The sequence below is a fragment of the Macrobrachium nipponense genome, chromosome 17 (genome assembly GCF_015104395.2).
Source record: "Macrobrachium nipponense isolate FS-2020 chromosome 17, ASM1510439v2, whole genome shotgun sequence".
NCBI lineage: Eukaryota > Metazoa > Arthropoda > Malacostraca > Decapoda > Palaemonidae > Macrobrachium > Macrobrachium nipponense.
In genome coordinates this window covers 28664663-28691306 of record NC_087210.1, presented here as the reverse complement: position 1 = coordinate 28691306, position 26644 = coordinate 28664663, and the positions used below count along the sequence as shown (strand labels likewise).

General features: G+C 46.1%; 1 protein-coding gene across 1 annotated transcript in view; it reads left to right on the top strand.

Annotated features, from left to right (window-relative positions):
• Window positions 1-8233: 8233 nt before the first annotated feature.
• LOC135196150 (GATOR complex protein Iml1-like) overlaps window positions 8234-26644 on the top strand; it is a gene marked incomplete in the record, with an annotated part of 480334 nt that continues 461923 nt past the window's right edge. Inside the window, 1 exon segment of the mRNA XM_064222704.1 lies at window positions 8234-8433. Within this exon segment, the coding sequence (XP_064078774.1) occupies window positions 8391-8433 (43 nt within the window).

Sequence of the window (26644 nt, the reverse complement as noted above, 5' to 3'; positions counted from 1 at the left end):
TGCAATCAGCAATTTCTGAAATTTTGAGTTAATTGAAGAAATTCACATTTTATACATATCCCATTCAGTCGGCAGTGCTCATAATAGATCAATGAATAAATAAAAAAAATATATAAACAAAGATAAAAAACTTATATATATATATATATATATATATATATATATATATATATATATATATAAAGAAAAGCTTTACACCTATCTGCGATAAGTGTCCCCACAAGTCTGTTTAGAGGACTGAAGATCTAGGAAGCAGGGAACTAAAATAAATATAAAAACTTATAGACTCGAATAAGATACTAAAGACATACATACTCAAAACATGACTTGGAAGAACAAATTATTAGAGAAAACTATAAACTGTAACGACGAACAAATGGTGCCACCAGGAGGAATAAGTGAAGACCGAGAGGATGATCTTCAAAAAATAATTGAGGATGACGACGAAATCAATAATTGTCAGGAAGCTCAATTAATGTTTGTCCAGGCTGCATCCAAACATAGAATTAAGGATTACCATTATATGAATCATGTGGGTTTACTCGAGTTAGAGGTAGAGTGAGCAGATGTAGTGTATAATATTTATTATACATTTGTCTTGTCAACTAGAAGTGATTTAATAAGAGACAAAGTGGAAACACAAAATTAATGAAGTACTGGCCATGAATTACCGCCTAAAACTGCAGTAAATTATGATCTGAATGAGAAGAGGCAATGTAAAATGAGGATAGAGAATTGCAAATAAAAGAAGATAAAATACACAGAAACCTGAAAAGTGTGTGTGTACGGAGGAACAGTCATTTGGTCCTTACTTATGTGAATCTTGATGCTCTGCACCTGGCTTCAGAAGACATTGTAGTGTGCCCACAATGGTGTTAGGGGAGACTGATGAGAGGACATGAAACAGTGTAGATATAAGTAAAAATATTTCATATATGCGGCACTGCTAAGTAGTGGCATGTGCCACTGAAATATACAAAATAATTGTATTACATATATTTCCTAAAGAAAGAAGAGAAAAACAGTCAATGCATCGAATTGTTGCAAGGGTCTCTCCTGGCAGGTGATTTAAGGATAAAATATTGTTTCAAGTTTACATTTTACTGTTAAGCTGAGTATCTACAGTATTTCCATTTTCCACCTAACATTCATAAGAGAAAAGATTATGGCTATTGTCACAGTAGAGCCACACACGGCGCCACATTAGAAACAGAGCTAACTACGAGACACAACAACCCCGCTATTCAAAAAGTAAGAACTATACTACAGTTTTAAAGACCACGCATCTTGATTTTTTTTTTTTTTTAATAGGTAGGGCAGAATCTTTCTTAACGTTTCTTTGTCAAGAAACGTTATTTTTTAAGAAACTCGTGCAGCATAGTGTTCTATGGCTTTCGGAAAAGCCGATCGGAACTCCTAATGGAAATTAATTAGTGTTAGACCCTAATCTAGGCTCTTCTTCATTCGCTGACACACCCATGGCAATAAAACAAATTCTGTACGCGCCGTTTCAACACTTCATAGGCCTAAATCATCTCTCATATCTAGGGCATACATATACCATAATTCAAGATATTTTCAAATATTTGATTATTTATTCCAAAATTTAATTATGAATCCCTAGGTTCATGAAAAAAGTTTTGTCCAATGTTATTATTGTAATATGCTGCTCTGCAAATTACATATGAATATGTTAAATTTTGGGGATAGATTATTATAGCTGTTAGACAAATTACATGTTACTACAGTTTAGGATAACCTAAGGGTGTTGGTATTCCTGGTCTTTGAAACCAAAAGCCGAGAAAGTTTTCCTAAGCGGTTTTCATTCAAAATAAACTGAAAAAGCTTTATCGGCAGTTTGATACAATTTAATATGTAATCGATTAATGACAGTGTTATCTCGGTCGGTAATCAATCACATAATTGGAACAAGTAAGAAAAGCTTCTCCGAAGTTCCTGTGGCGCAATCATTTTTCTCTACAGCGTATAACGCTGTATGGAACTCTCAGCCACGGGCCACAAAACTCTCAGCCATGGCCTGGTGGTGGCCTGTGTTTTGGCACCTTTTATTGTGCAGATGCACGATCATGGCTAACTTCAGCCTTAAATAAAATTTTAAAAATACTGAGGCTAGAGGGCTGGAATTTGGTATGTTTGGTGATTGGAGGGTGGGTGATCAACGTATCAATTTGCAGCCCTCTAGCCTCCGTAGTTTTTAAGATCTGAGGGCGGACAGAAAGAGTGTGGACGGACAGACAAATAGCCAATCTCAGTAGTTAACTTTTACAGAAAACTAAAAGCAGGGTATACCAGAAGGTAAAACAATTAAGACTTCTGAAGATATGGATGATAATTTAAGGCCCAACTGAATGAATATTCAGTCAAAATGAGACTAAATACTGTGCTACTTTATAAAGTTTGGTGCAGTCGAAATAGTGATAATGAGGATGATGCCTATTGAAAGTGATACCTTCCTCTTCTTCTCTATCGCCTTCTCCTCTTTATTTCGTTCTGTTTCTTTTCAGCCATGTTCTATCCCTTAGTTTTGTTTTTCCTTTTCTTTCCGCGTTGCTGTCATATATGTGATACAAATAGAAAACACGCATATGTGTAAAAGGTGAATCTTTTAATGAAGGAACTGTATGGATATTAAAATATGCAAAATGGCTTCAAAGGACCGATATACCGAATTCAGGAGACATCGGTAGGAAGCAGGAATGAATTTCTTCCTAGCTTAAAATTTGTGGATCAGATTCCAAAACTGTACTAGTCAAACTTTTTCACATTTTAGCTGTAGTCAAGATAAAACCTTTAACAAACTGATTAGTGTTAAACCTGACACTAAAAAACGACTCACTGATTGCAACAGCTCCTCCGTAATATTGCCAGCAAAAGCTGCTTGGTCAGGTAAAGACGAGCTTGGAGGATGTTTTCATTATTGTACATTTTATGTAACAAACATAAAGAACTCATTTCACTTGTATGCCCCGATCCAACATTAAAAGTCAGCAAAATAAACTTGACTGGCGTTATAACTATCCAAGAATTTGAGATGAGAATCAGCACTGGAAGACTACCCTGGAGAACTGTGCTCTAAACAAGGAAGAAGACAAATGTTAAGGCAGTAAAAGATATAAGAACTTCAGGAATCTGAAACATTCGAAAAAATTTTCGTAAGATACCAGTTTTTTGAGAAACAGAGAGAGAGTAATATTAAAAATAGACTTCTCGAAAGTTAATTTCTTTTAAAAGTTACATATAAATTCTTAAGTCATTGACAGTTAAAACCGTTCCACTCGAGAGTCAATCAGGATGCAAAGACAAAAGTGCTCTGCATCAACTGACTGTCATACTTTGTGCTTTAGAAGGGTTAAGGTTCATGCCCCAAAGCCTATTCTGGTCATGAATACGTGCCAGATCTCTAATCAAGGCACAGCATATTCTTCATTTTTTCTCTTTCGTAACTTTGAGCATTTGTTTCTACAAGTGCTTGCTTTACAGGCTCATTGCATTCAGAACTTTTGAATAACAATGGAAATCTTAGGTAAAGGCACATTTTGAAATTTGTCAGTAAGTTAGAAGCCTGAAAAATGCTAGTCACAGCAGCAACACAGAATGCATAGAGAGTATCTTCTAGATATTCTTTTGATTTATAAAGCAGAAATTGTGGGCAGTGTTAAATCAGTCCACAGAACTGAGCAGCGGACGATTTTCATATTTATGACGATTCAATACTGACTGGGTTATGGCTTTGGGTCCCTTCAAACCATACCTAAGAAATTTTCTTAGTTATAAGTACAAAGTGCACTAGGTACTCAATGACTGTACCGTTTTTATTCTCTTTGGGCATTTGATACAAACTGAGTTTATTTCGCTAATGACGGATGTGTGGTGTTACCCTGTGCATAAATTTCTTAACTTAATGACCTGGTGTCTGGCTAGGCAAAATAAATTGGAATCGGAGCCAGCTATGTAGTATTGGATTTTAAAAATTTAAATATTATTATTTCGTGTATTATTCTTCATTAACATATTAATACCCGTCTTTGTATCAGCCAGGAAATATAGTAATCACAGATATTTTGGTATGTGTGTGTGTGTGTGTGTATGAGAGAGAGAGAGAGAGAGAGAGGTGGATGGAACGAGAGATTTCAATGCATTTGAGAAACAGATCTCCGTCTAGTCAAGGCGTCATATGGTCTCAAGACAGCCGCCAAACAAATGAAAAGATTTCACACTACAGTACAACGGAAGAATAAAATTTGATTAAAGCCAAGCTAAAATTTCACAGGCAAACACAAAAACCTAGGTAAAATTCTCATTTCGATTCAGAGCATAGCTTTATGAAATCAGAGACGGGGAGGGAGCAGCGATTAAAGCTGAATTCTGGAGTTTTTATGAAGAGGAATAGTCAATTTTTAATTAAATAAGGATTGATAAAATCAAAGGAAATTATACGAAAATGAATGAAATTAAATAATGGTGAGCAAAAACTGGTTTGGTATATTATGGAATATCTATTCTATGGCAAGGATATCCTTATACTCACTCAGTAGATCTATGAGTTTCTCTCTAGCATAGTCTTCTTAGTAAGTTAGATCTTCTCTCTTTTAATTGATTGATAACCAGTTTCATTCTTTACAACTTGAATAGGAAACGTGTATACTTCTGCTAGACCTATTTCTGTATTTAGTAATAAGCTAATTTTCCCTCCTCAGTTTTGTATAAGCCGTAAAGCTATTTTATCCTGTCTTACTTCATGTAGACTGGAAGAGTAATGTACGCCATTTGCTTGCGAACCTTCTTTAAGTATAAAAATTTCCTTCCCCCCAAAAAGTGGCTTTAATGTATATTCTATCCAAGTGCTTTCTCCAGGTGTAAGTCATAAATATATTCTTAATTTCTTGGTTAGATTCTAAATTGTCACTGATTTTTTGAGAATTCGTGATGCAGATTTGATACCTTCCTCTGTATTTTCTTTCTTTAGATTGCTTTTCAACAAATAGTTTTGTTGAGTCTATCTTTTTTTAATGATTTTATACAAAGGTATTCTAGATGTCTCACAGCCCCTTTTAATCAATAATAATTGCGCTCTAGGTGTATCAATAGTGATACTTTGTCTAGCCAAAGTTTGATAACCAATTAATAAATGTGCATATGCTAAATGTATTTCTCTTACCTCTTGAACCTTCTGCTTGAGTGAAACTCTTCTTAGTTTTAAAAGGAAATAAATTTTTCTGACTATCTTGATTCCATTACCGTGATCGTCTCTGGTTCTGTTGTCTACTATTGGGTTCAAATTTGAGTGAGAAAAATATGTCTGATATAACTTTTCAGAAAATGATTTTGGATAAATCCGTATCAAAGAAGGCAGAAACCAACGTATGCGGGAAATACTAAATTCATCTCCTATATTAATTTTAGACATACGTGGCTTGGCTTAAGTAGGATCATGTCGAGATCAGTGAACCCAATATTTTTCAAGACAATATTATACCACTTGGATCTATATACATATAAATGTAGTGCCTATATATATATATATATATATATATATATAGATATATATATATATATATATATATATATATATATATATATATATAAGTCTTATCATATCACCGTGATTCATATATACACATTAAGCTACAAAAGTCATTTATTATCTACTTGCTCAACTTTGGAGTCAATGTTTTTATATATGTTAACCGAGGGGAATTTTTTAGCTGATAAGATATTAGTTGGCTCACGGGAGCGAACCACGGAACCAAGAATTCAGCTCGTAGAGTGAAGCACTTTAACCACAAGGCCTTGTGGTTAAAGTGCTTCACTGTACGAGTTGAATCCTTGGTTCAGGGTTCGCGCCCATGAGCCAACGAATTTCTTATCAACTTAAAAATTCCCCTTCAGTTAACATATATGAAAATATATTAATTCCGAGGTAGATCGAATTGGATATTAAAGGGCATTTGCAGCCTAATGCATATATAAACAGGGTGAAACACAAGTTTATGCAAATATTTAGGGAAATGAAAGAATATACCATTCTGAGCAGAAAATGTTCTATAAACACATACATTTTAAGGCTTCGTTTGTTGGTGAGGTGAATTTCTAAAATAACCGTTATCATTTAATGGCCAAGTAAGGTGGCGCGCACGGGATGTTGGAGTACGTACGGCTATGGGAAGGGGGAAGGACCTGACCACTTCACTTGTTACTCTAAACAGCCTCCCTTTTTCGAAAAGAGCGTTCTTGGGTTGCAAGTGTCAGATTCCTTATTCATTTTGCTAGCAAGAAACTGGATAAAATGCCATACCATTCCGGTAATGTGGAATATGCAGATATCTTTATTTATGGGTTTTGCAACAATGAACTCCACTGTTATATATATAAAAAATCGGCGATTAGGCCACCATGAATAAAATACTTCAATATCAAATGTACTCTTTAGATCCTGAACAAAGGGTAAAAATACAAATATCATTGGAACATTCTCCCTCGCTATCAATGGTATTCACAGGAATCCGATAAAGGAAAGAAAACAAGCCAAATGGAACCTCACATCCATCAAAGATAGGCCAATTGATTAAACACTGATCAAAGATTTGAAACGTACTTTGAAATATTTCTCATTCTTCATCAACAGTATTCATTATACACCAGTCGAAGGGTAAAACACACTTAAGTAAATGATTTCATCTCTGGCAGATGAAAAAGAATGAGAACATCTTGGAAAATTCACTTTCTTCAGTCTTTCCTGAAAAGTAAAAAAAGGTGATGTTGTTCAAAGTGCAGCAACCTCCCTACTTGCAGCCCCCTACCATCATGATTACTGAAGATTTTCCATAAGATGAGTTACCCAATTCTATTTTCGTTTCTATTGCTGAAGGGTCTGTATTGATTATTTCCTTCGGAATTTTTACCTTAAATTTTATTTAATTTGTTTTCAATTTCAATAACACCATCTTCCAACTTCCAAACCCGGGTCATCTTTTCAATAGCTTTTGACTGTAAACTTCCCATTGACAAAGTTAACCTAACAAATGTTCGCAATTGTAACTATATGAAGTACTAAATATAACATAGAGATTAAGGGAATGAGAGAATATGCCAAAAAAAGGCACTGAAAGGGATATATATATATATATATATAGATATATATATATAATATATATATATATATATATAATATATAATATATATATATATAATATATATACACACACACACACTCACACACACACACACACACACACACACACACACACACACACACACACATATATATATATATATAAAGCATCAAGAAAGATATTGAAGAGACCTTGAAATAAAAGAGGAGAGAAATGAAGAAGCTGAGTGCATATAAAACTTCCTGGAAAATAATTACGTAAGGGGAACTGGAGAAGGACACGTGTATGATAACGAAATCAAACTGAAAAAGGTGAACTTTAAAACTTCTGGGGTAAAAATAAGTCGGTCTGTGATATCCGCAGAATGGAGAAGATCAGCACCGAACATTTATTAAGATGTAAAACCACAGGAAAAAACAAAAAAGATCACGATACATAGGGACACTATAACTCCCTAACAAAAAACTAGAGGGTGTATAGGGGGTATATACATATATATATATTTCTTATATATTATATATATATATATATATATATATATATAATGTATATAATATATATATATATTATATATTATATATATATATATAGATATATATATTATATGTATATAGTATATATATATATATATATATATATATATATATCTTATATATATATTATATATAAATATTAACATCATAATATATGTCCAAGGTTAGCCCTGAAAATTAAGAATGTTGTCAAGCTAGAAAGCGATAGACGTCTAAGATAATACACGGCTCTGCCCCACTTAAAAAGAAAGAAATTAAAGGTGAGGGTAACGAAGGTTAAAAAGTGGAAATATTTTTTATTATCTAGTTTAGAATCGCAGAAAATGCTAATGGACAAGAAATAAAATAAACATTTTGACGTACTATAAAATATTTTTAAGACCACAAAACTCCGTCCACTTTTTCATTGAGACAAGCCCATACACAATTTTTTTCAATGTTTTTGCGAACGACATAGACAATCGTGGGGACAAACGTGTGGAAAGGAGTAGAAAACGAAACTGTACCGAGACTCATTACGTGCCCAACCCGTGAGAAGTATTACTAATTCTCACCCTTACGCTCATAAACAAACGTCCAATTGACAGTTGAGACGCCGCTGTTTAAGACCTTCCGCCTTAAAATCTAACAGTGGAAGGACCTTCAGTAGGCCTAGGTCCTAGTCTGTTGTAAAGTATTACGGCTTGATGCTTATTTATAAATCTGAATTGAAAGGCAGTGTGAGATGAGTAAATTGAAACTTCAGAATCATCAAAAAAATTACAGAGGTACGACTCCTACCTAGATGGCAGCCTAGGCTAGTCCAATTTCTGTACCTAGCTAGGTACCTAGGTAGTATCTAGGCCTGAGATTTAAGATGGCATACTACCTATAATTTTACATTGTCAGTAATAGCATTACTATTCTCCCGTCATTATATTTCACTATTGTTATTTCTGGTCGTGTTTTACACAACTTTCCTGTTTTTTCGAGGCAAATATATACTACCTAGGTAGGTACTATCTAGGCCTGAGATTTAAGATGGCATACTACCTATAATTTTACACTTGTCAGTAATAGCATTACTATTCTCCCGTCATTATATTTCACTATTGTTATTTCTGGTCGTGTTTTACACAACTTTCCTGTTTTTTCGAGGCAAATATACTACCTAGGTAGGTACTACCTAGGTAGGTAGCCTAAGGTCTAAGCTTTCTAGTTAACTGAGGAGGCATAGGGTAAACAACCAAATGGCCAATTTTTTTCACTATGTTTAATTGGTAAAACAACAATACAATTAGGGTAAACAACCGAGTGGACTGGCCAACTCACCGACTACCGCGGTTTTGGCCACCCTCCAATAAAGTACTTTAACACGTCCTGACACCGGAGATGGTCATCAGTCATGAGTTGTTGGTGGTGGTAACTGAAGCTCGAAGACCTCTACTCTCCTTTCGAAGTAATTATTTTCTCTAACGATAGAAATTAAGGCAATATTTTAAGATTTAAACAGAGGGTAATGGAAAATGTGGCCAACGCTGTGCACATTACCCCAGAACACTTCCGAAGTTTTTACTTACAACTCCAAATTTGTTCCGACACGGCATACAAACCTTCGGTCCTTTTACAATAGGAAGGTCCTAGCGGCAGCTGGATAGGTCGTAAGCTTTCGAACAAGGGGTTCGGTAGTTAACTGCTTGTCCGACAGGCGCGCGCGCGACTGGGAGGTAAACAAACCACTTTTGCTTTCGGCCTCACAGCGAGTAGACGTGTGTGTTCGACGCTCTCTGCCCGCTTCTCGTCGTTTGCTTTCCCTGAGTAGGGTAGAATATCACGACAGGCCAACCCTCATCACGGTGGACGGGTCTTAATCACTCGATATTTAATTGGTGAAACATGAATACAATTGCAACTCTAAGCATACCATTTAAAAGACTGAAGTTTCGTCAACATATTGTGATATATGAAAGCCCCATACGAATTAAAATAAGCATGTGAGCTCTTCGTAAAATATGTTTTCAAGGCAGTTTTGAAATCCAATATGGCGGCTACGTTTTGCATGGACGGTTCTCATCAGTGACGGCCACCATCTTTCCCCAGCCTTCCCAGCACTCATTTGAACAATGTTAGCGTATGTATGTAACGTTTATTGATCTTACTCAAGATTGCAGTTGTAATCAGCACAATAAAACAACATTTTGTTGCCTATATTAGTGAAAGTATGAACTTGTTATTCCCGGGGTTATGGTTGGAACTGAATTCATTCTTACCTTGTAATCAGTGGTTTTATCCTTACTGCCATCACAACTGAAACTCCACAGTGCTTATTTGATTGTAATTATACACTTGTTCCGATACGTAATACAAACCCTCGGTCCTTTAACAATAGGAAGGTAACTAGCGGCAGCTGGGACGGTCGTAAGCTTGCGAACAAGGGAGGAAGCGGTAGTTAACTGCTTGTCCGATCGTGCGCGCGCCCGCGCGCCCGAGAGGTGAAGAATCACTTTTGCTTTCGGCCGCGGGTGTGAAGGACGTGTTCGTCATCGCTCTCTGCCCGCTTCATCGTCGTATGCTTTGTTTATATTGTGTTTTCTACTAATGGTTTGACTTGAAAATGAAACTGTAAGTACACTGTTTTCATTTTCATTACTTAATTATGAATCAACATGGAGCTATCGCCGTAGAGACGGCGATTTCCGCTCTTTTCATGAATTGAACCCTTGAATTATGTCTCGGTGCCGAGGGCGGGCGCACTCGCGCCGAGTCATGTATTTTGGGCGAAAGTGTGTAATTGCAGATGTAAGTACTCTTTTTCATTATATTTTTGTCCTGTGCGTTCGTTGCCGAGAGCTTGATTGCGCTCGGCAAGAGCCTCTTATTTGTATGAATAGAATGCAATGAAAGTGGATTCGCAATGCAGTTTTCTTTTCATTTTCATTTATTAATTGCATCAAATTTAATTTTGGATCAATTTCCGCTCTTACCCGGGAATTAATCCTTACGATTTATTGCTGTGAAAGTGAAAATAGCAAGTGCAGTATTGTTCATTTTCATATATATTTATGATAGCATCATATTATTATGGACAAGTTGCCGCTCTTACCGGGAATTGATTTTTCCCTCTTTAAGTTTCTATTGAAGTGAATCGCAAGTGCAGTATTCTGTTTCATTTTCATATTACTTTTCACTGCTGTGCGGGGGTAGGGGAAGGCGAAGGTCTGCCAGGAAGTCGTCGGAAAGCTCTTCCGCGACTCCCTTGGTATCCGATTCTTCGTCTTCTTTCCTGCCCCCCCGCTCAGCTTCCTCGTATTTTGTTTTTGGGTCTTCCTTCCGTTCGGCGGTAGGGGCATGTCTCCCCCCCTGTGCGTGAGGGAACCCCTCTTACTAATCTGTCTGTGCTACCGCAGGTGCTACAGCCGTGGGAGACGACCTTGGACAGGTATGGACCACTGTGGCTGCAGGGCGTGCCTAGCATCCACGATCTGCTGCAGAGTCGAGCGAGGTCTGGGGCGGTGACCTTGGAGTGGTCTCCACTACAACCTTCACGGCCGCTTATGCTGCTTCCCCCCGCTGGTCTACACTCCCCATGCTGTGTCGGTGACGCCGTCTGCCGCTTCTAGGGCCAGGTCGCCGCCGTAACCGAGGAGGGGTATGCCGCCGCCCGCCTGTGTTTTCTTTCGTCGTTGCCTGCCCCAGACTTCCGCTGTTCCAGCAGCTCGCCCCTGGACCGGCCGCCAGTACCACGCTGGCTGCCGATGATTCTACGAGGCGATGGCTGGGCCTGCCGTACCTGTCGCTGATGTGGTTCCCGCTACTGGCTTGGCTGTCCCTTCTGTGTTTACCGCTGCCGCTGTTCCTGCCGCTCCTGAGCTGGTTGCTGTTCCTGTCGCTCCTGGTTCCTGCGCCTGTCCATGCTGGTCCTGCCCATGGTGTGTCTTCCCCAGTCCCAGGTCCTTCCGGACAGGTGCAGTCGGGCCGTGTTGCTTCGGCAATAGGCCCGACTCCGGCCTGGATGGAGGACCTGACGACTGTCCTGCGTGAGCTGACGAAGAAGAGGAAGGTGTCATCTTCGTCTTCGTCTGTTGCTGCCTCTTCCCCTTCGACTTCTAAGGCCCATAAGCCGAAGAAGAAGAAGGCTGCCTCCCCCCCCTAAGAAGTCTCCTTCGGGAACTTCTAAGGGCCCGTCCCACCGAGGTGGGACGGGGGATCCTTCTGCTGGTCCTCCTGCTCCTTCGGGAGCGGGGCCCGTCTTCCCTTCCGTAAGGAAGAGATAGACGGGGACCAGAGGAGTATCGGTTAGCTCTGGTACTTCCTCGCCTGGTGCTAGCGGCGATGCCGCTACGCCAGGTTCCGGCTCGGTCTCTCGTTCGCGGGAGATCCCGAGTGTACGCTCTCCCTCAGGAGACCGTGCAGCCAAAGTTTCGGCGCCAGAGTTCGCTCGGCGCCAAGACCACGGCACGGAGCAGAAGGCTGGCGAGAACCGCTCAGGTGACTCTCGCCAGGCCAGCGGCCGCTCTCGCAGCGACCAGCTGGTAACCGGGTTTTGTTATTCCCCCTAAGAAGACTCCTTCTGTTCCTTCGGGAACGGGCCCGTCTCCCCTTCTGAGAAGAAGAAGAAGACGGGGACCAAGGGTGTGCTGGCTACCGCTGGTACACCCTCGGCCTGGTCTTGGCAGCTCTGCTGCTAAGCAGGTACCGGCTCGGTTTCTCGTCCGCGAGAAGTTCCGAGTGTACGATCTCCTTCGGGTGACCGTGCAGTCAAAGTTAAGAAGACGCCTGAGTTCGCTCAGCGTCATGACCGAGGCACGGAGCAGAAGACTGTCGAGAGCCGCTCAGGTGACTCTCGCCAGGCCAGCGGCCGCTCTCGCAGCGACCAGCCGGTACCTCGGGTGGACGTGACGGTCTCTGACCGGCCACGGGTTAAGGCTGGGAAGAGGTCCCCCAGGTCCCCTCGACCGACGGCTGGTACCAGCGGTTTGACGTGCCGCGAGGACGCTCACCGGTCTCACGGCGAAAGCGAGCTCTGCAGGTCACCTGACCGCCGCTCCCACAGGGACCGGGCAGATACGGTGACCAGCAGCAGCTCGTCTGACGCACGGGACCGGGGTCGACGTGCTCAGTCGAGCCGCTCGCCACAGGTGAGCGGCACGGCCAGGCCTGCAGATCGATCCCCACCGCGGGTTGGTGATCGGCTGCAGCCCCCACGTACGCTGGTCCTGCCAGCGAGCGGGGGTGGGGGGGGGAGCGTCAGGTCTGTCTCTCCACTACCTTCAACTTCCTCGGGCTACACCGGGAAGAGCGAGGTAGGTAAGAGTGATCGTGAGAGGTGCGCCGCTCACGATCCCGTCACGACGCCGCACGTGCCACGTATGGTCTTAGGACCAACCAGGACGTACGCGCAAGTGATTGGAGGCGACCGTCAGGGGGAGAGGGGGTAGCGTCAGTTCTGTCTCTCAGATACCTTCAACTTCCTCGGCATACGCCAGGAAGAGCGAGGTATATAGGAGTGATCGTGAGAGATGCGCCGCTCACGATCCCGTCACGACGCCGCACGTGCCAGGTTGGTCTTAGGACCAACCAGGACGTACGCGCAAGTGATTGGAGGCAACCGTCAGGGATCTGTTGCTGGTCCTTCTTCTGAAGGAGGAGGGTCCTGGGAGCTGCTCTTGTTGGAGGGACTGGACGGTCCTACTCCTCAAGACGCTGTAACTTCCGAGATTCAGAGTAACTTTACCCAGGTTATTGCACTGATTCGTCAGCACAACGACCGTGGGGGGAAGGATCGCCGCTCCCACCAGCAGAGCCCATGTCTCTGCTCGAGTCGTTTTGGGGCCCGAGAGGGAACCCAAACCGACGGTGGGTATGCCGCGATCGGAGCTTGCCGATTCTGTCTTGAACCAGTCTCTCTCGTCTCCGGACAAGAAGGCTCTCTCAGTTCTGGCCGGTCGATCAAACTACTTCCACCTCCTCTACTGCGACAGCGGCGTTTCTACGTGTCTTCGGACACCGTATTTAAATACTCCTTCGGTCCTCCTGAGAGGTTTCGACCTCGACGAGGACTGGAATGAGTCGGAGGACGGTATCGGCTCTCTCCTGTCAGGTGTCGATCAGCCCCACCCAGACGACGTTCACAGTGGCGGCAGACCCTTACCTACAGTGAGAGTTCGTAACCCTCCGCGGGAAAACGTTTTCTCCTGACGATACGTTTTCCCAGACTCTGAGAGGCCATCGCCTTAAGGCGATGGCTGCTCCTACTCTTCTCCAACTGCTAGTTCCACTGGGAAGGCAAGCGAGTATCCAATTCCTCCCCCATTCCCTCTCTCCTTACGGCTACGAGGGAAAGGGGAAGGATCCTACAGAGATTTCTCTGTAGGATCCCACGTTGGGGACTGCGCTACCAGGGGGACCTTCGGGTCCTACCTGACGTAAGCCCCCCCGGTCGTTGAGGAGGGATCCTGCCCCATTCTCGATTTCTACGGGAATCGAGAGGACACCACCAGCCGATATCGTTTGACGAATTTCGGTGGGGGTTTCGCCACAGTGCTTAGAATTCTACGGAATTTCTAGCGCATTCAGAGTGTTAGAGTTTCTTACGATCTCCAAACACTTAGGCGAGACCACGGTCCAAAGTGAGCGAGACGAGAATCCCCCCGATATGTTACACGATAATCGGGAACCTCGCCTATGCTCGAATTCCTGGAATTTCTAGCATTAGGAAGAAGACTGCTGCTGGAAGAAGACTATCTCACAGTAGGCAACCAACCTGGAATAGAGAAGAACGGACGGGAATATCCAGTTGTTCCGACACGGCATACAAACCTTCGGTCCTTTTACAATAGGAAGGTACTAGCGGCAGCTGGATAGGTCGTAAGCTTTCGAACAAGGGGTTCGGTAGTTAACTGCTTGTCCGACAGGCGCGCGCGCGCGACTGGGAGGTAAACAAATCACTTTTGCTTTCGGCCTGCTGGCGTGTGGACGTGTATCATCGCTCTCTGCCCGCTTCATCGTCGTTTGCTTTCGCATGATTGTGTTTTTCTTTTTCTAATTATCTAGTGAAACTGAATTGTAAGTACAATCATTTCATTGAATTCAATTGTGAATTAAAGGATCTTGGTGTCACCACGCCCTCCGATTACCCGAGTGCCGGGACTGAAGGGCGTAAGTGCGGGAATTCATTTTCCCAAGAATGATCCTCGTATTGTGTATGCTCGGTGCCGAGGGCGGGAGCACTCGCTCCGAGCGTATATTGGGTGGAAATGTGTAGATGAAAATCGTAAGTAAGGGCTCTTTCATTTATATTTTTTTGACCTGTATGCCCGTTGCCGAACGAATGCGCTCGGCACGGAGACTTATTTAGTATGGAAGTGGAATCGCAAGTACAGTATTCTTTTTCATTTTCATATATTATTTTTTGATTGTAGCAATACTCATTTTAGATCAGTTTCCGAGCTTACCCGGAAAGAAATGATTCCTTCCCCCTTTTATTTTGAATGAAGTGAAATCGCAAGTGCAGTTCTTTTTCATTTTCATTTTTTATTGAGATTGCATTGTTTACTGGGATCAATGTTTCCGCGATTCCCGTGGGGGAATTGATCCTTCCCTTTTTACCCCTTTGTATGAAGTGAAATCGCAAGCGCAGTAGTCTTTTCATTTTCAATATATTTTTTGATTGCATCAATTCATTATGGATCAAGGTTCCAGAAACCTTGATCCATAAAGGTAAGGAATTGATCCTTTCACCCTTGCGCTCGGTACCTAGGGCGCAAATGCGCTCGATCCGAGCCCTTATTCATTGTGAAGTGAATCGTATGCAAGATGCATTTTCATTTTATTCCTTATTTTTTGATGCATCAATATTTATTTGGTTCAAGTTCCGCTCAGTCAGGGAATTGATCCTTATGCCCTTGCATTGGGCCGATGGAACTGATTGCTCTTTCGGCTCTTATATTGTTGTTGGGTACATGGGTACTGTGCGGGGGTGGGAACGAGACCCCCCCCCCCCCCCCCCCCCGCTCCAGCTCCCACAGATGGCCCTTCCCCTGGGGGGGGGGAGGTTATCGGCGTTCTTCTCCTCGCCCGATCCAGTCGAGCGCGGGGGAGGGCGCTCGGTGCCCGATGTCAATTGTATAGGGGTCTTCCACTCGTTCGGAGAGGGCTCGCCCCCCCGCGCGAGGGGGACTTCCCCCCCACTAATCGCTACTACTGTTATTTCCGCAGGTGCTACTGCCACGAGGGTGGACCTTGGTGAGGTATGGGCGTCCTTCCATTTGCAGGGCGTGCTAGTGTCCAGGGGCTGCGGTTCTATGTCTGGGCCTACTGCGGTCACCCATGGAGTGGTGACCACGCAAACCAGGTGACGACGTCCCTCCTCACCTGGTGTACTCGCCTCACGTCTGGTAACAGTCTTGCCTACAGCCGCTGTGAAGTGCCGTTTCGCCGTACCGAGAGGGGGGCATCTTGCCGACCGCCTGCTCGTGGTTGCCGCGCTGCAGCGACCACACTTCCGCTGCCCTAGAGCTCGCCCCTGGACCTGCCGCCAGTACCAGGATGTTGCTGGCTGCTGCTCCACTTCCTGTGTTTCCGGTGCTGCCTGCCGTACCTGCCGATTCTGGGCTGACTGTCCATGCAGTTGCTGCGCTGGCTGTCCCTGTCGTTGCTGCGCTGGCTGTCCCTGCCGTTGCTGCGCTGGCTGTCCCTACCGATGCTGTGCTGGCTGTGCCTGCTGTTCCTGAGATGCCCATACCTGCTGCTGTCGTTCCTGTTCGTGTGGTACTACCCCAGACTTTGGTCTGTCTGTACAGGTGCGTCCGGGCCCTGTGGCTTCGGCTACAGCAGCCCCGGCTCCGCCTGGATAGCAGATCTTACGTCTGTCCTGAGGAAGCTGACGAAGAAGAGGAGGAAGGTGTCGTCGTCGTCGCTTCATCTTCTTCATCGTCGTCGGCTGCCGCCTCTTCCCCTTCGACTTCTAAGGCTTTCACAGCCGAGGAAGAAGAAGGTTGCCTCCTCCCTCCTAAGAAGTCTCCCTCGGGAGCTTCTCGGACCCGTCTCACCTCGGTGGGAGGGAGGGTTCCTTCCGCTGGTCCTCCTGCTCCTTCTTGGGAGCCCGTCCCGTTCTTCTTCCGCAAGGAAGAAGACTACGGGGACCACCAGAGGGTACCGGCTAACACCGGTACTTCCTCGCCTGGTGTCAGTGGTTCTGCCACTGCATCAGGGTCCGTCCCGGCTCTCGTCGTTCGCGGGAGGTACCGAGTGTACGGTCGTCTACCAGCGACCGTGCAGCCAGGAACCAGACCTCTGAGTCCGCTCAGCGTCAGGTTCACGGCACGGGGCGGAAGACTGGTGACAGCTCGCTCATGCGGACTCTCACCAGTACCAGCTCTCACTCTCGCGGCGAACAGCTGGCTACCCGGGGGACGTGACGGTCCACGACCGACCACGGGCTGAGGCTGGGAAGAGGTCCTCCCGTTCGCCGGTTGCCAGCCACGGCTGGAACCAGCGACGTGACGTGCCGTGAGGACAAGCACCGGTCTCACTGTGACAGTGGAGCCTGCAGGTCGCCTGACCGTCGCTCTCACAGAAAGCGACCGGGTACGGCAACCAGCACCAGCTCTTCTGACACTCGAGATCGCCCCCGGGGCCGCTGTGCTCAGTCCAGCCGTTTCTCCACAGCGGGACGGTTCGACCAGGCCTGCAGCTCGATCGCCACCGACGAGGGTTGACGAATCGCCTGCAGCCCTCCAAGCCTGCTGGTTCTGCCACGAGCAACGAGGGAGCGTCAGGTCTGGGCCTCTCCCGTACCTTCAAACCCTCCTCGGGGTTACACCCGGGAGGAGCGAGGTATTGAGGAGTGATCGTGAGGGGTGCGCCCCTCATGATCCCACCACGACGCCCTACGTGCCAGGGCACGGTTCTTGGACCGGCCAGGACGTATGCGCAAGTGGATGGGGAAGACCGAGAGGGCTGTCGCTGTTTCCCCCTTCTTAGGAGGAAAGGTCTCGGAATATGCTCTTGTTCGAAGGGAATAAACGGTCCCACTCTGCAAGATGCTGTGACTTCCGAGATCCAGAGGAACTTTGCCGAGGTTACGGAGCCTGATGTTCGTCAGCACAATGACCTTCCGGGGAAGGAGGTCCGCCGCTTCCACCAGCCAAGAGTCCACGTCTCCGGCTCGAGTCGTTTTGGGGCCCGAGAGGGAACCCAAATCGACGGTGGGTCTGCCGCGATCGAGCTTTGCCGACTGTGTTGAACCAGGTAAGTCTCTCGTCTCCGGACAAGAAGGCTCTCTCAGTTTCTGGCCGGTCGGAACAAAGCTACTTCACCCCTCCTCTACTGCGACAAGAGGCGTTTCTACGTGTCTTCGGACACCGGTATTTAATACCCCTTCGGTCCTCCTGAGGTTTCGACCTCGACGAGGACTGGAATGAGTCTGGAGCGGTATCGGCTCTCTCCTGTCAGGTGTCGATCAGCCCCACCCAGACGACGTTCACGAGTGGCGGCAGACACTTACCTACAGTATGAGTTCGTAACCCTCCTCGGGAAAACGTTTTTGCTCCTGACGATACGTTTTCCCAGGCTCTGAGAGGCCATCGCCGTAAGGCGATGGCTGCTCCTTTTCTTCTCCAACTGCTAGTTCCCGCTGGGAAGGCGAGCCAGTATCCAATTCCTCCCCCATCCCTCTCTCCTTACGGCTACGAGGGAAAGGGGAGGGATCCTACAGAGATTTCTCTGTAAGATCCCACGTTAGGGGCTGCGCTACCGGGGGTGACCTTCGGGTCCTACCTGACGTAAGCCCCGGTCATTGAGGAGGGATCCTGCCCCTTTCTCGATTTCTACGGAATCGAGGAGGACCACCAGCCGATATCGTTTGACGAATTCGGTGGGGGTTTCGCAGAGTGCTTAGAATTCTACGGAATTTCTAGCGCACTCAGAGTGTTCGAGTTTTTTTACGATCTCCAAACACTCAGGCGAGACCACGGTCCAAAGTGAGCGAGAATCCCCGAATAATTGTTACACGATAATCGGGAACCTCGCTTATGCTCGAATTCCTGTAATTTCTAGCATTTGGAAGAAGACCGCTGCTGGAAGAAGAGTATCTCACAGTAGGCGCTTACCTGGAATAGAGAAGAACGGACGGGAACTTCCAGTTTGGCTTGAACTATCGTCTTCGGTATTCTGTTCACCATTGAAGCTTTCCTTGGGAAAGACTTCTCCTTCACTCTCTTGACTAGAGAACGAAGGCGGTCGATCTCCAATCCTTATTCTCATTCCTCGAGGGGAAAGATTTTAGGATGGAGGTCGTGGTACAGAACCTACAAATATACTACGTATATTACCCTCGCGACATGATTCTTTAACAGTTGAATTGTCCGTGGGGTAGGCGCATACCGTAGTTAACTCTACGGTTTGTGACCGAGACGAATTGTATCTTAATTGAACTGCAACTCGGGGTTGCCTGCAACCTCCCAGCAGTTATCAGTTTCGATTTTAGATACTTGGATAATTGTCATGACAACACCAAATCACCGCTTTTTTGTTGTATTTACCGAAAATCCGTTTCGGTTAAATATAATTGCTCGAGCGTATTCTTTATGCTCGATGGTTCTAGCCGAACGCATTCCTTCGTGGAATAATGGATTACCTGGCCAACTCAGGATGACGAGTCACCGAGAGCTACTGCGTATTGAACTGCCTGATAGCGGCTCAGTATCAGCTAGGTCTCGGAGATGCACGGTCGGTTACGTCTCTCTCTCCCCTGGTTGGATTGACTACCGAACCGTATCTCTGCCCAACAATCATGGACTTAGGTCTCTGATTAACGGGGATTCTCGCAATAATGAAGGGACCATCTACTGCTGTGACGCTCGATTTCATCGCCCTTCGACATTGCGAGAATTTTCAACAGAGATATCTCCTTGGACTCTTTCATCTTTCTGTTTACCGCACGGTAACGAAAGTCTGTACTAGTCAACCGCTGCATCGCACTGCGATAATGCGAATGATTTTTGCAGACATCTGAGTTTGTCTTCAAAATATCTCGTATTCGTAGGTGTGCAATTTCATTGCTCGCCCCGAATTAACAGATATGTCAGAAGACATCGCCTACTCTCCGACCTGACAGCTCTACTTCCAAATGTTCAGCCCATGAGAAGCAGTTCTTCAGGCAGTAGTTCCCTGTCTTCATTACTGGAAGCGCTCCGCTTTTATTGCAACTACGATCCTCACCGGACAGCAATCAATAGCGGTTAGCGTTCTCAGTCTTTGTAGCACAGGTTCAGAATCTTGAGAATCCTCTCTCGGTTCAGCTGTGAAGACGTAGGTTGCATTTTCTGTACACCTTCGTCTTCAACGTCACATAGTGTTTGTTTCTCCTTACCCGAGAATCAACTATACATGAGATATCTTGCCATCAAGGACCTCGTCTCTAGAAGGCAATTGACTTTCGCCTGTTGGGCACATGCCTTAAGAGAGTCATCACCTTGCCTTCTGGCATCGGTGACGAACAAATTATTTGTTTAGTCTCTTTGGCATAACCCTTTTAAGGCGAAGGTCACGTGACTTGCTCGGGTGCTTGGACAACTTGCCTCCTACCGAACGCAGTCAGTAGGCAGCTGTCAGAGCGCCCAAGTCTGTTACGAACTTTGCTGTGGACTTAGTCGTTGTTCCATAACAATCTTTTCTTCGTCCTAACGGCTTGTCACAGTACCCATACCATCGACACCCACCATTGAGTGTCGGTGTCCTATCCACTACCGAGAAACAACAACGTCGCGGCAGACGGATAGACCAGTATGGGTACAGGACATCACCGAAGTCGAGAAGAGGGATAGGTCATACGACCCATTCCCTTCTTTTCCTCTGAGGTAATTGCATGACTTTTCCTGCGAAGTCAAGCATCCAGGGGATGGGGATTCGTGACGCTCGATTTTCGTACCGAATTCGTAGCGAAGACTCTGAACCCTTCGGTTCCTGACGATCGGTTAGAGTCCTTCACAATCCCCTCCCTAATGGGACTTCACCGCCTTCGATGCGAAGGAGATGCTGCTTTTGTCCTGTAAAGCGCGACCCGCGCTTTCTGAAGAAACTCGACATCCCAGGCTGAGTGTTGAAGACTTCGTCAGCACCAAGATGACCTAGAATACACTCCCTCGAGTTACACAAGAACTTCTCCGTGGCGCAGGTACTGAAGGCAGGGGTCTGGTACAACCGACCACTGGCACCTATCCTTCTACCTTTTGGATATTGCCACACAGGTCCTTGGATCGTTTTTCCTTAGGACCCGTGGTGGCTGCTCAACACGTTGTCTAGCTCAACCCAGACCCTAGCAGGCTGAACAGCATCGAGTCCTGGTGTGACTGTAAGAATAGATAAGTGAATGAGAGAGTGACTGGCTTCTCTTCCTATCTTTTTCTACCCCTCTACCTGTGGGTAGGGGGATACGGTCATCACCTTGCTGGATAAGGACGAGATGCCGGTGAGCTACTCGACAAAGCCCCAGCCCCATCCTATCCCTTTCACTAGGGATGGGAGCGCATGATCCACCACTTACCTCCTACAAGGGGGGGGAAGTGGATGCCAACAAGAGACAAACCATAACGTTATGTTGCCTCTTGGCAAATAGGAACTTGTTCTTGTTTGCTGGTACGAAGAGATACGCTTGCCTCTCTCTTAGTACTTGGTCCAGAGGTCTGACCATGATCCTGCGGTGCACCACCCCGATCAATCGGACGAGGCTTGGATCCCTCCCTCGCTCTTACGACCAGGGAGGCATTCCAAGGTTGGGCGAACACCAGTCTGTTCACAAAAGACTCAGATTCCTCCCACCAAGAAGTGAGTCTTCCTATTGTAAAAGGACCGAAGGTTTGTATGCCGTGTCGGAACAAATGACAATTTGTCCAAAATTGCATTTTTCCTAACTATACAAACCTGAGTCCTTTTACACATAGCCCCACCTCATGCCACCCCTCACTCTGCAGTTTTTGCTTGGGCCAAAAGCAAAAGTATTTGTTTACCTCCCAGTCGCGCGCGCGCGCCTGTCGGACAAGCAGTTAACTACCGAACCCCTTGTTCGAAAGCTTACGACCTATCCAGCTGCCGCTAGTACCTTCCTATTGTAAAAGGACCTCAGGTTTGTATAGTTAGGAAAAATGCAATTTTGGACAAATTGTCATTTTGGCTGGAACTATCGTCTTAGTATTCTGTTCACCATTGAAGCTTTCCTTCGAGGAAGACTTCTCCTTCACTCTCTTTAATAGAGAACGAAGGTGGTCGATCTCCAATCCTTATTTTGTTTTCTTGAAGGAAAGAATTTAGGATGGAGATCGTTGTTCAGAATCCTACAAATATACTACGTATATTAACCTCGCGACATGATTCTGCTAAGCAGTTGAATGGTCCGAGGGGTAGGCGCATATCCTGGTTATTCTACGGATTGCGACTTAGACGAAAAGTATTCTAATTGAACTGCAACCCGGGTTGCCTGCACCTTCCAGGAATTTTCAAGTTTCAATTTTATATACTTATGGTGTTGTCACAACAACACCATTTAAGCTTTTATATTTACCGAAATTCGTTTCGCTTAAATATAATTGCTCGAGCAATATCTTTTTTATGCTCGGTGGTTCTAGCCGAACGCATTCCTTCGTGGAAAGGATTACTTGGCAACTCAGGATGACGAGTCAGCGACAGCTACTGCGTATTGAATTGCCCGAGGCATTTCAGTATCAGCTGCCGCTTTGAGATAGACGGTTGTTTATGTCTTTCTCACCTGCTTTGATTGAATAACAACCGTATCTCTGCCCAACAATCACGGACTTAAGTCTCTGATTAACGGGGATTCTCGCATACATGAATGACCATCTACTGCTGTGAAACGCTAGTATTCATCGTCTTCGGTATTGCGAGAATTTTAAACAGAGATATCTATTCGACTCTCATCTTTCTGTTTACCGCACGGTAACAGAATTCTGTAATAGTCTCTTACTGCATCGCTATCCCGATAATGCGAATGATTTTTGCGGAATCTGAGTTTGTCCTCAAAATATCTTGTATTCGGAGGTGTACAATTGTTCATTGTTGCTTTTTCACCCGGATTAGCAGATGTATTGAAAGACATCGCCTACTACACACCTGCCAGCTCTACTTCCAAACGTTCAGCCCATGAGAAGCAGTTCTTCAAGCGGCTCTCCCACCCCTGTGTTTCATTACTGAAGAACGCCCCGCTTTCATTGCACAACGGACAGCAATGAAATGGCGGTTAGCGTTTTTCAGTCATTTGTAAGCACAGGTTTTAGAATCTTGAGATTCCTTCTCTCGATTCAGCTGGAAGACGTAGGTTGCATTCATTGCCTACCTTCGTCTTCAACGTCACATAGTGTTTGTTTCTCCTTAAGCTGAGATTCAACGTCTATGAGATTTCTTGCCATCAGGGACCTCGGTCTTTTGAAGGCAATTGACTTTCGCCTTTTGAGCTTATGCATTAAGAGAATCATCGCCGCGCCGTCCGGCATCGGTGACTAACAAATATTTTATTTGTTTGGTCTCTCAGCATAACTCTTTAAAGGGCGAAGGTCACGTGACTTACCCGGATGCTTGGACAACTTGCCTCTACTGATTCCGAACCAGTCAGTCGGCAGCTGTCAGAGCGCCCGAGTCAGTTACGAACTATGCTGTGGACTTAGTTTCGGTTTGTTCCAGAGCAATCATTACTTCGTCTAATAGCTTGTCAGTATGAGTACTGTACATAACCAAAGTCGAGAAGAGGGATAGGTCATACGACTATTCCCTTCTTTTCGTCTTAGGTAACTGCATGACTTCTCTTGAGAAGTCAAGCACAAAGGGATGGGGATTTGTGACGCTCGATTTCGTACCGATCTTCGTAGCGAAGACTCAGAACCCTTCGGTAACTGACGATTGGTTCGAGTCCTTCACAATACCCTCCCTAATGGACTTCACCGCCTCCGATACGAAGGCTATGCTGCTTTGTCCTGTGAAGGTGCGACGGAGCTGTCTGAAGAAACTCGACACCCAGGATGAGTGTGGACGCCTCCTTCATCATCTCTCTCTCGCGTTCCGCAAGAACTTCTCCGTGGCGCAGGTAATGAAGGCAGGCGCCTGGTCCAACCGGACCGCATGCACCTCCTTCTACCTTCAGGATATTGCCCACAGTTCCTTGGATCTTTTTCCTTGGGAACCGTGGTGGTTGCTCAACACGTGTTGTGAGTTAACCCAGACCCTCGCAGGCCTGAACAGCATCGAGTCCTGGTGTGACCGTAAGAATGGATGAGGAATGAGAGTGTGACTGGCTCCTCTTCCCATCTTTTTTCTTCCCTCTACCTTTGGGTAGAGGGGACTACGGTCGTCACCCTGCTGGGTAAGGACGAGATGCAGGTGAGCTACTCAATAGAGCACCATCCTATCCCTTTCAGTAGGGATAGGAGTAAATATCCACCACTTCCTCCAACAAGGGGGAGGAAGTGGATGCCAAATTGAGACAAACCCATCATTTGTTCCGACACGGCATACAAACCTTCGGTCCTTTTACAATAGGAAGGTACTAGCGGCAGCTGGATAGGTCGTAAGCTTTCGAACAAGGGGTTCGGTAGTTAACTGCTTGTCCGACAGGCGCGCGCGCGCGACTGTCTGGGAGGTAAACAAATCACTTTTTGCTTTCGCCTGCTGGCGTGTGGACGTGTATCATCGCTCTCTGCCGCTTCATCGTCGTTTGCTTTCGCATGATTGTGTTTTTATTTTCTAATTATCTAGTGAAACTGAATTGTAAGTACAATCATTTCATTGAATTCAATTGTGAATTAAAGGATCTTGGTGTCACCACGCCCTCCGATTACCCGAGTGCCGGGACTGAAGGGCGTAAGTGCGGGAATTCATTTTCCCAGAAATGATCCTCGTATTGTGTATGCTCGGTGCCGAGGGCGGGAGCGCTCGCTCCGAGCGTAGTTGGGTTGGAAATGTGTAGATGAAAATCGTAAGTAAGTGCTCTTTTCATTTATATTTTTTTGACCTGTATGCCCGTTGCCGAACGAATGCGCTCGGCACGGAAACTTATTCAGTATGGAAGTGGAATCGCAAGTACAGTATTCTTTTTCATTTTCATATATTATTTTGATTGTAGCAATACTCATGTTGGTTCAGTTTCCGAGCTCCCGGAAATTGATCCTTCCCCCTTTTTATTTGAATGAAGTGAAATCGCAAGTGCAGTTTCTTTTTCAATTTTCATTTTTTATTGAGATTGCATTGTTTACTGGGATCAATGTTTCCGCTATTCCCGGGAATTGATCCTTCCCCTTTTTATTTGTATGAAGTGAATCGCAAGCGCAGTAGTCTTTTCATTTTCATATATTTGTTGATTGCATCAATTCATTATGGATCAAGGTTTCCAGAAACCTTGATCCATAAAGGTAAGGAATGAATCCTTTCACCCTTGCGCTCGGTACCGAGGGCGCAAATGCGCTCGATCCGAGCCCTTATTCATTGTGAAGTGAATCGTTTTGCAAGATGCATTTTCATTTTATTCCTTATTATTGATTGCATCAATATTTATTTGGTTCAAGTTCCGCTCAGTCAGGGAATTGATCCTTATGCCCTTGCATTCGGGCCGATGGCACGATTGCTCTCGGGCTCTGATATTGTTGTTGGGTACATGGGTACTGTGCGGGGGTGGGGAACGAGAACCCCCCCCCGCGCAGTTCCCACAGATGGCTCTTCCCCTTGGGGGGGGGAGGTTATCGGCGTTCTTCTCCTCGCCCGATCCGTCGAGCGCGGGGGAGGGCGCTCGGTGCCCGATGTACAATTATATTAGGGGTCTTCCACTCGTTCGGAGAGGGCTCACCCCCCCGCGCGAGGGGACTTCCCCCCCACTAATCGCTACTACTGTTATTTCCGCAGGTGCTACTGCCACCGAGGGTGGACCTTGGTGAGGTATGGGCGTCCTTCCATTTGCAGGGCGTGCTAGTGTCCAGGGGCTGCGGTTCTTGTCTGGGCCTACTGCGGTCACCCATGGAGTGGTGACCACGCAACCAGGTGACGACGTCCCTCCTCACCTCGGTGTACTCGCCTCACGTGGTAACAGTCTTGCCTACAGCCGTGTGAAGTGCCGTTCGCCGTACCAGAGGGGGGCGTGCCGCCGCCGCTCGTGGTTGCCGCGCTGCAGCGACCACACTTCCGCTGCCCTAGAGCGCGCCCCTACCTGCCGCCGGTACCAGGATGTTGCTGGGCTGCTGCTCCACTTCCTGTGTTTCCGGTGCTGCCTGCCGTACCTGCCGATTCTGGGCTGACTGTCCATGCAGTTGCTGCGCTGGCTGTCCCTGCCGTTGCTGCGCTGGCTGTCCCTGCCGTTGCTGCGCTGGCTGTCCCTACCGATGCTGTGCTGGCTGTGCCTGATGTTCCTGAGATGCCCATACCTGCTGATGTCGTCCCTGTTCGTGGTGGTACTACCCCAGACTTTGGTCTGTCTGTACAGGTGCGTCCGGGCCCTGTGGCTTCGGCTACAGCAGCCCCGGCTCCCGCCCTGGATAGCAGATCTTACGTCTGTCCTGAGGAAGCTGACGAAGAAGAGGAGGAAGGTGTCGTCGTCGTCGTCTTCATCTTCTTCATCGTCGTCGGCTGCCGCCTCTTCCCCTTCGACTTCTAAGGCTTCACAGCCGAGGAAGAAGAAGGTTGCCTCCTCCCTCCTAAGAAGTCTCCTCGGGAGCTTCTCGGGACCCGTCTCACCTCGGTGGGACGGGAGGGTTCCTTCCGCTGGTCCTCCTGCTCCTTCGGGAGCGGGGCCCGTCTCTTCTTCCGCAAGGAAGAAGACTACGGGGACCAGAGGGGTACCGGCTAACACCGGTACTTCCTCGCCTGGTGTCAGTGGTTCTGCCACTGCATCAGGGTCCGTCTCGGCCTCTCGTTGTTCGCGGGATGGTACCGAGTGTACGGTCGCCTACCAGCGACCGTGCAGCCAGGAACCAGACCTCTGAGTCCGCTCAGCGTCAGGTTCACGGC